Here is a 14,831-nt window from a genome sequence, read left to right on the forward strand (position 1 = left end):
TACCCTCAACCTCATGACCGGGGTTTGAACGCACCCCACTCTTTTTTTGTTTATAAATCCGGTCCTACGATGCTAAACTGACTTTATCCTACACCATTTTCTTTGTTTTTTTATAACGAAAAGAATGATGTACGATAAAACTAATTTCAATTGAATTTATATATAAAAAAATCCGTCGATAATCAGTCGATAATGTGACTTGTTAGGCCGGGAGCGTAGTTTAAAGTTCGCGTGGGGTGTGCTCACACCCCAGTCATGCGTTCTAGGGTTAAGTATCTTTAAAGTACTGACGTCACGTATCAGCATAGGAGCTTCGTCTCTTACTGCCAGCCTCTAGAAAGATTCAGCAACAACCTTAATTTCAGTCTTTATACCGGAGCAGTTTTGAGATGATACTTCGAATGATATAAAAGAGGAAAAACATGGCAGTAAAAGGCTCGGCTTTTAGTCGAAATGTGCAACGAATTGAAATATGAGACGCGAGGATATACGCGGCGCGGGGACGTTGAAGTTGATGTACAAAGGGAGAAAAAGTAGTTGTCTCGTTTCCTTCGAGCGATGATACAAAGTTCGGTGCTGCTTCGCTCTCTTCAAATGTGAGATTTAACTCGCAGGGAAAAGAGTGGATCTGAGAAAAAGCTCGGATATGAGAAACACGTAGGTTTTTCTCATTCTTTGCATGCCTTTTGGAGAGAGAGAGAGTTAAGCCGGACAAAGGGAGGTCAGGAAAAAGTGTCAGTCACAGAGGGAATGAAGCGAAATGAGAATCTCCCAAAGTCATTTTGCTATTGTCCGGGCTTTTTATGATGCCCCCCGCCGAATCTGTTTCCCTCGGCTGTTACAGTCCTGCTCGCGGAGCGCTCGTATATCCAAGCCCTTGAAATTCTTTGTGCTTGCAGAAGCCCGAGCTGTGATTTCCGGATCAGCGGAGAGGGTCGTGCGCCCCGGTAGTACGTTGCAGCTGCACTGCCTCGTTGAAAAGTCGACCGAGACGCCGTCCTACATCTTCTGGTACCACAACTTCCGTATGATCAATTACGACGTTGATCAGGGTGTCAATGTAAGTACGGATTTGATTGCTCGCGAGAGCTGGCTCGAAGTACCGCGAGCGAGGTTCCGCCACTCCGGTAATTACACGTGCGAGTCGAGCAACGCATCGCCAGGACGGGCGTACGTCCACATATTCGACGGTGAAAATCCAGCCGCGATGCAGCACAGCAACGCCCTGTCCTCCAGAGTGGTCGATCATCCAGTCAAAATTACAATCTTCCTTGGATTACTAATCACTTTATCAAGCTTCATTATCTCGACGAGGACGTCGGAGAAGATGGAAGCGACGATTACGAGGACGGCGAGGAGTGCGTCGTCGAAGCTCAAACTGATCGGGAACTCGCAGCACACAGGACACGCGAACGTATGTTAGAAACTCCTCCACTTGTTTCTATATGTTCGTCCGTGAGCTTCTTCCTCTGTGCGTGCGTGTGTCTGTGTGACGTATTTCCGCGCGTGTGAGTGCGCGTGTGTGCGCGCGAGTGCGGCTGTCACTCAATAATATTGGTTAGGAAGTTACCGAAGCAGATACCGTTAACTGATTTGTGTGGTAAAGACGTTTACTTGGGAACGACGACATGAAAGCTGTGTAATGATATATTGGTGCAGGGTGAGCCAATAACTACGAGGACGTCAAGTAACTCTGCAAATTTTCTTTCTCAATGATTTTTCGCGGTGAATTTTACAATTTTTTCCAACTCGTTTCACCTGCGTCAATCGCTACGATCGAAAAAGAGGATGAAACGTTGTTCGAAAAACTTGAGAGCACTTCAGACTCCCGGAGATTTTGACCTTTGGGCTTGCTCGATCTCTGGACCGGAAGTGACATTTTCTCCTCATATTTGGTAGCTGTTGGCGAGTTTCAATTTTCAACATGTTCACTGACTTCGTATTTATTTATTCACCCTCAATTTATCCATACCGATCTAGTCTATTTATAGTCTATGTATAGAAATATAATTACGATTATAAGATTATACGATAGCGATAATGTTGGAGCACATGGAAAAAAAAACACTTTTGTAAAATATTGTTTCTATCGATGTTTATAGTTTCGTCGAGATGTTGCGCAGGTCGAGAGCATTTGGACGTTCGAACGAAACGCTGCGACGTTTTTTCCGAACGTTGCGTCCTCGGGAACCTGCTGTTTTTTTTTTTAGGAACATTTTTTTCGTTCAATCGTCGTTCTTGAAACGATCGAATCCGCTCGGACACGTGATCCGTCATGGGAGCGCACTCAGTTCATATTTTCATCAGTTTTGTATCGCAACACTTACTCAATGTTTAAATGTCGCTCACTCACCTGTTGAAATTTGAAAAAAAAAAAGAAAAACAAAAAAAAACAATAAAAATAAAAATTTATCGAAATGAGGTGAATAATTGCATGACGCGTGTGTGCAAATATGCGAAATCTTCGATATCACAGGTTTCGTTCTCTTCGTAGATCTTTTCGGAATCTCGATAGAAATTGATTAATATCCTCCTACGAAAATGAATGTAAATTAATAGTTCGGGGCTCGTACGCACGCGCGTTATTCGCTAAGCAATTTCTGCACTTCCCCCCCCCCCCTGCCCCTGCACCTCGTCGACCTCTTAGGCGAGTATGATTATTGATGCGTACGCTTGCATTGTGTCGTTGCACGTTCTCCGTTTCAGGACGACGGTTTCCCTTTATTTGCAGCGAGAAATTTCACGTTACAGTTCCATTCGTACCGTTTACTTCGTACGTGCTTTTATTCATATTTGAAAATGTTACGTTCCGTTGAGAACGAACTGAGCGCATGAAAGTATCGGAAAAAAATGTATTTTTTTGTATGAAAATTGAAAAATTCTCCTCTCCGAAGCGTAGCGAGAATGATGTTTGAATTTCCGACCGACGATATTCCAGGCAGACCTGAAAAAAACCTCGATTAACACAGAAATTTTTCTCCCAATTAGACAACTCGGCCAATCAGTTAACTCGGCTTACACTAGATGTGTTAAAAAACAAGGGGAATTATAGAAACGAGTGAAGTTTCCAAATACCGAGAGAAAACGCGCTATTATCGCTCGACGTTACTGATCCCCAATTTAGTTGGTTTGTTCGGTGTACGAAAGAGTCGGGAGATACGAGAGAAAAAGCGAGAAGTTGTTATCGGCCAAATAACAGATCCTGCTCGGCGGGCCGGGCACCGAGTTTCTTTTCGCCTACTTTATCGCCGGGAATGTCTCGGTACACTGCACGACGAATTTATTCAAATAGCATCGGTCGTAAACTCGGTGAATTTCGGGGTTAAGAACCTCGAAGCAGCCTCATTATTTGGGCTCCTTTTTGCTCACGTCTCATTAGCGACTCTTCTATTTTCAATTGCGTTTTGTCCACGAGTCCTCGATGCTTTTTCTCCCTCACTAATTCTCGGCAAAGTACATTGCCAACATAACCGAGTTTACACGACTTTTTTAAAGCTCGATTCGCTCAACTGCCGCTCGCAATATTCCTTCGGCAGCAAAATCGTTCGGGAACATCGTGATTTTGGCGAGGATAACGAGGTTATCTTCGCACCAACATTCTCGAGGTGTTTTGTATCGATTTTCGTTTAATTTCCGAGCCCGGTAAAGAGTACGGAGCCGCGGAAGCTCATTAAAGGCTTGCCGTGTAACGAGCTTTACATCGACTTTTTATTAGACTTCATTTGCGTTTTGATATTTTGTCGAGAAAGCCGGTGGCGTGCGGCGGTGCGCAGCGTATGGGTAAATAACCAGGCGCCGACGTGTGTTGTCTCGGGAAGGTTTGCGGGCACGTAGAATCTCGGAAATGTATTAGAAAATATAAGCGAGCGCGGGCGAGCCTTTATCGAGCGCGTTTAAATTGCTAGCCGTGCTGCGTTGTAGCGACGAGGATATGCTGGCGCGCGCGGTGGTTGAGCGATGCGAGATCGCGCAAGGGGCTAAAAGCACCGCAGGAGCAAAAATTAATTATCCGGTAAAAGTGGCGGCGAGATAAATAGTGCGGAGGAGGCTGCGAGCAGGGCCAAGGTGGGGTCGAAAGGAGACGCGTTGGTGCCACAAAGGGGGATTGTGCTCTGCGAAAGGGGTCAGAGCAGGGTGGGCGCGCGAGCGATATGGAGAGCGAATCGCTCGTGGGTGCGATCAGTGTGCGCGAGAAGAAGCGTTACGAGGGCGCCACAAACATCGAAAGAGCAGCTTCTCATCAGCGTTTCGTTCATCGCATAAAAAACTTATGCGTCACTCGTTCGTGTCATTTGTCTGATGGCGAAAGCGAGGCAGACACTGTAAAACAAATGGATCCTCCGTAGGAGTAAACGCGGTGAACGCAGAGCCAATAAATTCCGAGGCTACGAGAACGATATGAAAAAGATAAAGCCAGTGGCGGTACGGATGAATCTGAGCTTTTTCAAATATTGGCTCCCGTCTCTTTCCCCACTACGAGCTCTCGACTTTCATACTTGCTTCTTATCCCCTCAGAATACTTTTCCTCCCCTCGTCGCTGTTAGCTTTCGAGCCGAGTCGCAGTCGCGGTGCGTGAAACGTTTTTTCCTCCTTTTTCTTCGCTTTCAATGATCTTTTTACTCTCATTCTTCAGATAAAGTTCGCCTCCACATTTTCATCTCAATCATCCCACCGGACCATATCTGCAAACTAGATGTAGAAAAAAGTTGACGGGATATGTGCGCGAGTGAGAGCAGAACGCGAATGAGAATAAGGTCGGTATAAATTCTACTTGAAGAGATAAAACGCGGATAATACGAATAACCGGAGAAAGAAAATACGAGATTGCTCAAAACGACGCGTTCATTGCATACGCGTTTAAGTAGAATAAGGTACGCGACGTAAGCCGGATGATCATTCGGACTGTGATACGCCGAAAGATAATGTAACTTTGTCTTCGTACCGATTGTCGTGTTTATAATTTCATAACTATAACTAATCGAGACCTTTGTAAACATAGAAAAATCACAGAAAAAATACGATATCGATGAAACAGTCGAACAAAATAGTCGAGATCGCTGGACGCGAAGTATGATTTCACTTCGCCAACGAAAATAGAAGGATCGGGTCCCGGACACTAGTTCCCGTCAATCGAGTCAATATTGACATATTAATGAAAAATTTTGTCGATAATATTGACGAAATTAACAACGAAAATCGAAAGAAACTCGATTAGTTTGAAGGCATTTGGGTCTTCTTCTCTTTACCCTCTCGGACTCGCTTCCAGGCCCCAGAAAACTGCATCGGTCACTGAGCTCGAGGTTCTAACTGCTTTAACCCATCGAAATATCAATATGAATCCGCGGCGCTTCGTGTTGGGTCGGCGCTGCGTGTGAAAACGCCTTTCAGTTATCGCAAAAGCAAAGCGAGTACAAATTTCGTTTCCGTACTTCGCAGCGAACTTTCAGAAATTCGTATTTCCCACCAAAAAAACTGAAATGTCACGATGGCTTCGTAAACTAGAAAGTATTTTGAAATAAAACAATGAAAGGCGTAATTTTGCTTCAACGCGGAAATAGGCCTCGCGTGGAGAACAGAACCGACATTGGAACCTAAAAACCGAAATGCTGGACAAGATAGTACAGAAAAAAGTGCGCGAATAAATAGTGTATTAACTGTTTTTTGACTGTTCGGTGAGCTTAGCCACCGAAAACGGTGTTTTTCATGTGCGCACGTTCGTCGATAATCCCACAGGGATGTAAGTGTACGCGCGTGTACGAAGGTGAGAAAGGATGTGAGCTAGAGATAAAGGGAGGGGGCGAGCAGGTCTCGTCGCGGCTGGAAAGGAATCTCTTTTGCGTGAATGGTTTGCCGAGCGAGTATATATGTACGTTTCGATTCTGTTTATCCTCAAATCGAGTTAGAAGCGGGCGTGTGGAAGTGGGAATATGTGGGAGGAGGCGATGATATTGGAAGAAATGGATCCCCGTGTGCGGGGAAGCTTTCTCGCTCGAAATTCCTTCGAAATCCTCACTAATTTCGCTCGCAGCTTCGATTTTTTTCTCTCTCTTTTCGGCCCTCAATCCCGCGTGGAGGGAGAGGACGTAATTATTCCGTGAGGAGAGCTCGAGTGCGGTAAAAGCTTTCGTAGCTGGGAGGGCGAACGAGCCAACTTTGTACAGGGGCTTTCACAGTGAGGCTGGACGCGTACGTGTGCGCGCGGAACGCCGGGCACACACGAATCCGCAGACACGCGTGTACATATGTGATTAACCGGCGCTTGTCTCGTTTCGATTCTGGCAGGCTCCTCGTTCCGTTGTGTATCTTGGGTTGGAGAAGAGACGATGGGAGAGAAGGATTTCTGAGTCTAAAGTGCGCCACCTGATGTCGAGCTCGAGGAGAAGGTAGCGCGGGGCAGACTCGCGCAGATCCGCACGTTCAAAGCACACGGTCGAGGCGCACACGTGCGCTGGCAGAGGCAAACACGAGCAAATGTACGAGCGAGGAGGAAAGCTCGATACGCTACTGGCGATTAATTCAATTGGTTGAATTTCCGCGCGATTCACGGCTTGATTAAACTCTCGGAGATCGAGCGATGGATACCTCTACAAATGGAGGCTGTGTACGTGAATTCCTCTGTGTAAAGGAGGATCGTTCCGTGTGCGTCGGGCCATTGCTCTGGGCCTAAATGAAAGAGGAATTTCCGTGATGCGAGGACCGCTGGGTGGGCTGCGAGAGAGTCGAGTTGCTCGAGCGATATAGAGGGCGTGCGAGGCTGAGCGGTCACGCGTACTTTTACCCTGGGGTTGCCAGAGCTGCGATAAACATTTCCTCTCGCCGTGGGAAAGCGCTTCGCGACGAGTCATCACGTTTGCGAGTCACCGCGGGGTTTTTTCGCGTCCGTGCGCGCAGAGATTAAATTTCCCACGAAAAAGTCATCCGCAGCGCTTTTATTTCACTGCTGATCGACTTTTTCGGAGCGCTTTTATAAAAACGAGCTCTCAATATCCACAGCGCTAGTTTAACCTGAGCATTGAATTCGCGCGTCGTCGCGACCTTTTCCCGGCAAAATTTAACCTTCCCCGACATTCCGCACCACTTTTCCTTTATTTCGTAGCGTTCCGTACAGCCCAACGATGAAAGTGCGAGTTATGCCGCCGGCCGTAATAATCGACGATCCATCAAGCGCGCGGGGCCGTTTAATCAGAAGAAAACCTAAAAACTTTCGATATACTCTCCGTTAAACTTAGAACCTCGTAACATTAATCATTCGAGCTCCCAAAGAGCCTCTGCACCTCTCAATCCCCTGTACATATGTACCATTAAATAATACGTATACGAGAAAGCACGCACGCCCCAACGAGTCGGAATACCTCTCGCGATGCTTCCCAGCCCAGATATCGAGTGCTGCCCAACAAAGGGGCGCACCTTGTCCGCGATTAAACAGATCGTAATATTTGTTTTATGTCATTTTTGTATATATGTATCGAGAATATATAATACATACATGTGCAAACGATCATCTAACCTCGTACTCTGTTAGGAGAGGTGAATCTATAAACCTCCTGGTGCGACGACGATTAATGAGGCCATGTGAGCATTACAGCCCCTCCTGCCCCCTCCCACGAGTACGACCCCGTCGGTTAGTACCTATGTAAAGTTCGTTACCGCCATTCTGATGAACGACGAATTTTCCGAACACACACACAAACACGCGAACACTCGCGTACGCACACACGTCCACGAACGTATGTACATATAGGGATGTCTTTTATTTCGCTCATTTAAGCTGCTATATATAGACCGCCCCGTTAATCCATTGTTGTGTATTACACTCTCCCGAGCCTTCTCCCGCGAACACGAAGGAAATCTCGCACTTTGATCACTAGCCTCCTCACCTCACACCTTCCTTCTAACCCTCAAACTAGATCGCACACCTAGCTCTCTAGACTTTTCGCAAGCAAACCGTTCGTCGTGCTTCTCGATTTGTAGAATCCGCTAGTATTAAGCACTGTATATATATATACTATACACACACATTGTATATTTGATGATGAATATTGTAATAATTATTGAAAATAAAGCGATAAAGAATCAATGGGAAGAGCAACTTGTTGTTGTGCGTGTGTTCGATCGATGTTCGGTCGTTGGGGTTGAGTACGACGGTTTTGGAGCGATGAATATTTCATTATTACCCTCCTGCGTTTTCTCGATAATTCCGCGTGCTCCGAATTTCGGCTATAATCGCTCGGACATTTGACGAAAATAGGGCGGGACGCGCGATCGTTGGAACGTTCGCGGAGTGCTTTTTTCAGGGGATTTTGAAACAGTGCCGTCGCGGGGTGTCCGCTGATTGTTTTATCGACGGGCCGAATATTCTAAACGATGATCCGCGATGTCCAAGGAAATATAAATGTTGCGTAGTGTTTATTGCGAATCGTGGGACGAACGTCGTCTGGGAACAGACCTTCATTGTTTAATCAATACGTTTAACACGAATGAAAATTAACTTATTCGTACGCATCGATGTGTCCACGAGGATTACGAGGGTGGAATATTCTGTGCGGGGAGTTTGAAACTCGTGATTTAAATACTGATGAAAGTAACTCCTGCGCGCACGAGAATGTGACGAGCACACCGGGGCGCACGTTTGACGTTAATAATGAGCTTGACGCGCGCGGATCACTGTTTTTCAGGCGATTTTCCCCACTTTTTAATCACCGTCGGGGCTTTACATTTTTTACATTCATTTCGGAGCTACCCCCAAAACCCACTGAGGAATGACCTCAATTTAAATGGCTATTATACTCGCAGCTCAAATGTGGAATGCCAGGGGAAGCGCGTCCTCCGAATAACTCGCCTGTGTATTTAGCCACACGGTGAACGCTGCCTTCTCTCTCTCATTCCCTTTCTCTCAGCTGCTCTCTCCGTCCATCTCGCCGAGAACAGAGCTTCTGCGAACTCTGAGCAATTGCTCGTGACGTTTCCCCTCGCTCACAGAGTAATTCTACCCTCGCAGAGTCCAATCGTCTCTCTGTACGTGTGTGTGTGTACGAGGTATACGTTATCGAGTAGCGATTATGAGAGCAGCATCGAGCGATACTCGTGTGTATAATGGGGCTATATGCGTCCACCGAAACAGCAATATCCGGAATGGTAAAATCATCATTCATATACGCATCACGATCTCTCTTCCTCGGACTATTGGATTTCATAATTATCGACGACTGATTATGTGCCTCTGGCCCATGCACATTTGTACATTCGTTATTAGACTTTGCCTAATTTCCGCAGTGCATTACCGGAGCCTCAATAAATTTGGCGTCGCATCGATAAAATTCTGCAGGCTTTTTGCTCTGGGATCTTTTCATTTGCGCGATATTTTCACGCCACACCTGCACGGATTTGGAGTGAATGACGCCTCCATTCGCGAACAATCGAACGAACATATTGTGACAGGAAAGGGGTTTGTGTACTCAACAAACAGAATGAACGATCAAATAACTCCGGCGGTTGGCATAAGATCAAACGAATTGGCGCAACCGAAATACCCCGGTGACTTTTATGAGACGGGAAACGGACGTGCTGCCCTAGGATTAATCCGCAGATTGATAGAATCCTCGCCCCACCGCAATTACGCTTCGTGAATTCACTATCTTTCGCAAGCTTCATTCCAGTAATCCGATGAACTCGCTTACTTGAAACGCTGCTGAAAAACTACTCAGGAAAACACGTTTTCACTCGCTCACCGCCGCTCGAGTGCAAATAAACTCCGAGTGGTGGCTCCCGGCTCTTAAGGTCTGTCCACAATCAAAACGCCCGGATTCTCAGCCCACGCTTCGAAACCCGACATTGCAGACGGACCTTTTTCCACCGTTCAGGATTAAATAAGAATATTTACGTTCCGGTTGTCCTCGTGCATCGTTCTTGAGCTGAAAATTCGTTATGTTCGAACAAATGGACAATTGGGCAGAATGACGACGGTCCTCTTTACGGCTCCACTTAAAAAAGCAACGCTCCTCCAAACAGTCTTAATCTCAAATTTGCAAAATCAATGTACAATCCAACGTGTCTCCTCTTTTGTCATTAATTATCCAACGTGTCTCCTCTTTTGTCATAAAATAACAATCTTTAGAGTGGATATTTTATCGAGTAGATTTATAAGAGCCGAGTTATGTTGCAGCCAGTCAACAATTCTACTTTTAGTAAATGTATTCAACAACAGTTCTCCTCTTAATACACGCTTAAAGAGCGGAGTTGTTATCGAGTAGAGCTGGCATGAGTACAGTTATACATAGCTGCTAGTTAACAACTCTATCGTTAGCCGTTCTCGAGAACAACTCCACTCCTTAATAACCGCGGATCTGAGAACGTCTATCCTCCTTAATATATCTACTTCGGTGTGATATTCAATCTCTAGTAGCTCTATACTCATGATTATTTCAGAACATATCTCATCGCGAGTAAAGACATCGAAGATCGTGGATTGATTTTAGAAGCGCGGAGTTGTTTTCGAGCGAGGCGTAAAGAGGATGGTTGTCATTCTGGCGACAACGCAGTTTTTGTTGGCTTTCTTCTCGATGTCACGGAATTCGTGAGCAAAGTATATTCAAATAATAAAAACATAAAAATAAGAAATAATCAAATTCCTTCCCACGCAGATGCGGCGCGTTCCAAAAACTCGAGTTAACTTTTTCCATCAAATTTTGTTCGATTCCTCGCTGAAAGATCTGAAAATCGATTTTTTTTTAGAAATGATCCGAACAGTTGTGGGCGGACCTTAACCCGTCACGAACTCAACATTTTAGGATCGATCCCTTAGTTCAGTCGATCGAGTTCACGCAGTAGCGAGTGGCGACCAGCAGCGGTACGGTTGACTGGAACATAATGTCTGTTGGAGCATGTGACGTTTCCGTGTCGACAAGAATGTTGGTGCCACCACCCGTTTATGAAGCCAGACAACACTGGACAGCCCTTTCGAGCCGGCGACCCGTTGCTGGACGCTAAGAATTTTTGCAGACTTGAGAAGATAACGAGGAAGAGTGATGATGACGCGCTGGACGAGACGATGGATGGTGGAGTTGGCTTTTCGGGAGCCACTCGCTGATGGCAGTTAACATGATCAGTCAGTGGCATTCATTTTTTTTGTGCTACCCACGACATGTGACAGTGCGCCATCGTTATCGGTATGAGAAATTGATGATTCAGGTCGTCGCTTATTGTTGAAAGAAACAAAGTGGGAGCCCGATAAATGGGAACCCGAAATTCACTAACATTGGAGTTGCAGCCTTCACTCGATTGTTTTTTTAAGGTAGATCATGCCCGAAGGATCGTATTTAATGGGTTTCCTAAATGGTATCGATTTTTACACGCCCTGATTAATAAGATATAATCACTCTAAATTAATGTCAGAGTTGTTAATTCGAAATTTTAAATAAATTTTTTCAACTTATTTCTTGGCGAATGAAATTCCAAGCCATTAATTAATCGGGGATCCGTCACTGACCGAACCCCAAATTTCATTCGCCCCTGGCTGAAGTACTATAGTTTTTTATGTAAAAAAATGCAAAGGGAAAACACAACGGGAAGTGGATCGAGAAAAAAGTATTAATAAAAAGACAGAAGACCGTGACAGAAAGGGCTCAAGTCGAGAAGAAACAAAATGCTGAAACAGGCAAATGTGAGTTTATACGAGTGCTCATTGCCAATTTCGTTTAATCTTCAACGCAATATATCTTTATTACTAGTAAGACAAGCGTCTCGAATTTTTTCTCAAACCTTCATTCCATACTTAATTTTTATTATGTACTTTTTCATGAACTTCGTAAGAAGCGTTCATTCGTTATATGGAAAGATAAACGATTTTTTACGCACAGATATTTTTAGATATTTTTCGTCTTATTTAAACACGTTTGTCTCAACGCCCAACAAGACGAAATCTTTAAAATTTGATTTGCGCGTCAGTCGATTAGCCATTTAAATAATGTGTAAATCTCCAAGACTTAAGAAAATCGTTTCTTGCATGAGCTACCTTAAATAAAGTTAATTTGCAATGAAAAAATCAAACGCAGGTAAGAGGCCGAAAAGAGATTTTTGTTACTGGATATCGTGATGCCGGAATATAGGTAAGCGAAAAGACAATCGATTCGATCGGGGCTCATCGTGGCCCGCCGACTGACGTGAAAGAAGCGATGTTAGTACACAGGCGTTTACCTGGTATAAAATCCTACGAAAATAAGCCACGGCGGGATCGTAAGAGAGCTCAAGACTGCTTGAATCATCGCTATACAACGCTCAGATTCCCGTAACAAACGGACCACTTTACATATTTACTGGTGCTCTGCGCCACTTTCGTCTCCGGGCTCTTACGTTAGCACAGCCTTAAGCTGAGGAGCACGCTTCGTCTTCGTATGCAACGTGACTGGTGCTCCCTCTCGGATTCGAATAGAGCAACCCTTGCCATTTGGTTCTCACCACAGCGAGAGCGAGAGAGAGTTTGCTGGATGAGTGTGATAGCAAGTAAAAAGCTTCCACCAGATTGCGCTGTATATAGTTGCGAACGCTTTTCGTCTTATTAAATTTCAGCCGTTTTTTTCCTCCAGCGTTATTATTTATTTACAGTCATTTACTTAACTTAATAAAGCGTGTTATAGCCGAGCGAAATGGCAACTCGACGAGTCATAAGCTCCGCCGGAGCTTACTTCAACTTTCTATTTATAGCCTCTGGAGCTCCAAACTCATATATAACTTGTTGAGCTATCTCTCAAGCAAAATACAACTTCAGATATTCCCACTCATTTATTATCGTACAAAATGTAGTTGAAAAATGAATAAATTTACAATTTCAAATTCGTTTTCTATCTTCAATACATTACTTCGTATAATATGGGACTTTTGACGTTTATAATGGGTCCTTATAAAACTGAGCTACGTTATTGCTGGGAAGCCGAAAATTTATGGGGGATTACAAGAAAGAGAAGGTCGCATCTTCTCCCAACGTGGGAATAAGGGAGCGGTGTTTTTTTCTGCGTCATTTCCATCCCCGTTGCTTCGTATTTTGGCCTTTTCACCGCCGCAGTGCCGATGCTGTTTCTTTCCACGTTCCTGCTCGTTGCTATACAATCATTCCCATGGAGCTTCCCTCGTACTTCCAATGCTACAAAAGTCGTCCTCGTCGTCGTCGTCTCATCGCTTCACGCGCAAACTTTTCCGTACCGAAGGTAAGCTCTTTCGCCTCTCTTTTGCTCCCCTCCCCCTCCGCGCTTTTCTACATTCTCTTTGTGTCACCGTGATCGAAAACGAGAATAACGTGCGGAATGCGAAAAATAAAAGCTCTCAATATCGCAGCCACGAGCAGCAACGGAGCTACGAAACTCTTCCCGCTCGATTCACTTGTGCGGAGTGGCTCATTTTAATCTTTCGATACAAATATTTTTCAAGGGATATATTATGGCCGGAGGGGAAAACAGGTCTCGTATGAAGATGCTCTGAGAATTCTTGCCGGAGGAAAATCTCGATGCACGCTCGAGTCGCTCGGAAGCTTTTAACGTTCCAAGGTGACCTTCGTCGTTCTTCTAAGCCAACTCCATCCTTTTCAACCCACTTTATTTGTCACGTTTCCCCCCCGAATGTGTATTCACCCACAGAATATCTTGGAGATAATTCAACGTCATTTATCCACCGCTGTTTAAACTCATCCCATACGGAGAATATCGAGAAAACCTTTTTTTCCCCCCCCTAATAAAAAGGAAGCCAGTGAAAACGCTTTTCTGTAATCCTCGCGGCTTTATCTTCCAAGCGGATCGATAAGACCTTGAAAACGTGCGGCTTAAAGTAACCTTTAAGAATCAGATCTTTTCCCCGAGACGTTTTCACGTGCAAAGCTCGCAAGATCGAACGATCCTGTCACCAACATTTTTCTAGGAAATCAAGTGCTTCACTGAATTGAATCGGAGCATTCTGGCTCCATCTGCAACGCCGTTTCGTCGATGTTTCACGTCGGAGTCGGCGCCATGGGATTTTTTTCATATTTTTCCTTCCCGTCCAGCCGCTTTTCCTCATTATTTTCAATTTCATATTTCACATCAACCCCAAGTTTTTTTTTTACCTCTCGCCCATGAATTTCTTCCTCATTTTTCGACTGTTACCATTAATTGAGACATAAAAAATGCCCGATCGATTACTACACGAGCGCTTCTCCTCCTCGACGCGACGCACACTTCGCCGACCGTTCACCCCCATATCGCCCTACACCCTTGCTAAGTACACCGGATGAAAAGCTGCTCGCTGATACTCCGTGCCCTCTGCTCAACGACGTACTCCCAGTCGTCGATTCGGCCACTTTGGGTAATTAGTACCTCATCAGCCAGAGCCTCGATGCAGAGTGCCAATTGTTAAACTCGTCGCTACAAAGTATCGCGTCGAGCTTCGAGTTCTATTGCATGGAAATAGAGACCAGAACTCGGACTCGTTCTATGCGAAATGTAAAAAACAAAACGGTTGGATTCGAGGAACGAAAGTTGCTCTCTGAAACGAGGCAGCTTTATTCGAATAACAATCGTGCGGGATCACATGCCTCAGTGGCCACCGATCTAAACGTTCCATCTAAAATACTTTTTCGTAGAACGACGGGCTCGCTGAGAAAAAGAATTCCCTCGTCGATCAAAATCCCATTTTTTATGAATCAAATACATGCTTAATATGCTAAATGTAAATTAGGCTTCCAGCCGATAAGACAAAGATTAAAATATAATTTACGTATCATGATTTACAAAGCAAAAAATGGTCAACGCCTTTGTACGAGACCGGAAAAATCGAACTCGTGGGCGAGATCAATACAGCACGAGCCAGAG

The 14,831-nt window shown here is 44.9% G+C and overlaps 1 protein-coding gene across 2 annotated transcripts in view; it reads left to right on the forward strand.

The window, feature by feature from the left end:
- The window catches only part of LOC122416543 (uncharacterized), a 55,460-nt gene extending 47,377 nt beyond the window's left edge, over positions 1–8,083 (forward strand). For both annotated transcript variants that reach the window (XM_043429606.1, XM_043429605.1), the window contains exon 5: positions 900–8,083. In XM_043429606.1, the coding sequence (XP_043285541.1) occupies positions 900–1,423 (524 nt within the window). In that variant the 3' untranslated portion in view covers positions 1,424–8,083. The remainder of the gene's footprint in view (positions 1–899) is intronic.
- The last annotated feature ends 6,748 nt before the right edge of the window (positions 8,084–14,831 follow it).

The sequence above is a fragment of the Venturia canescens genome, chromosome 9, assembly GCF_019457755.1.
Source record: "Venturia canescens isolate UGA chromosome 9, ASM1945775v1, whole genome shotgun sequence".
In the NCBI taxonomy this organism is placed as follows: Eukaryota; Metazoa; Arthropoda; class Insecta; order Hymenoptera; family Ichneumonidae; genus Venturia; species Venturia canescens.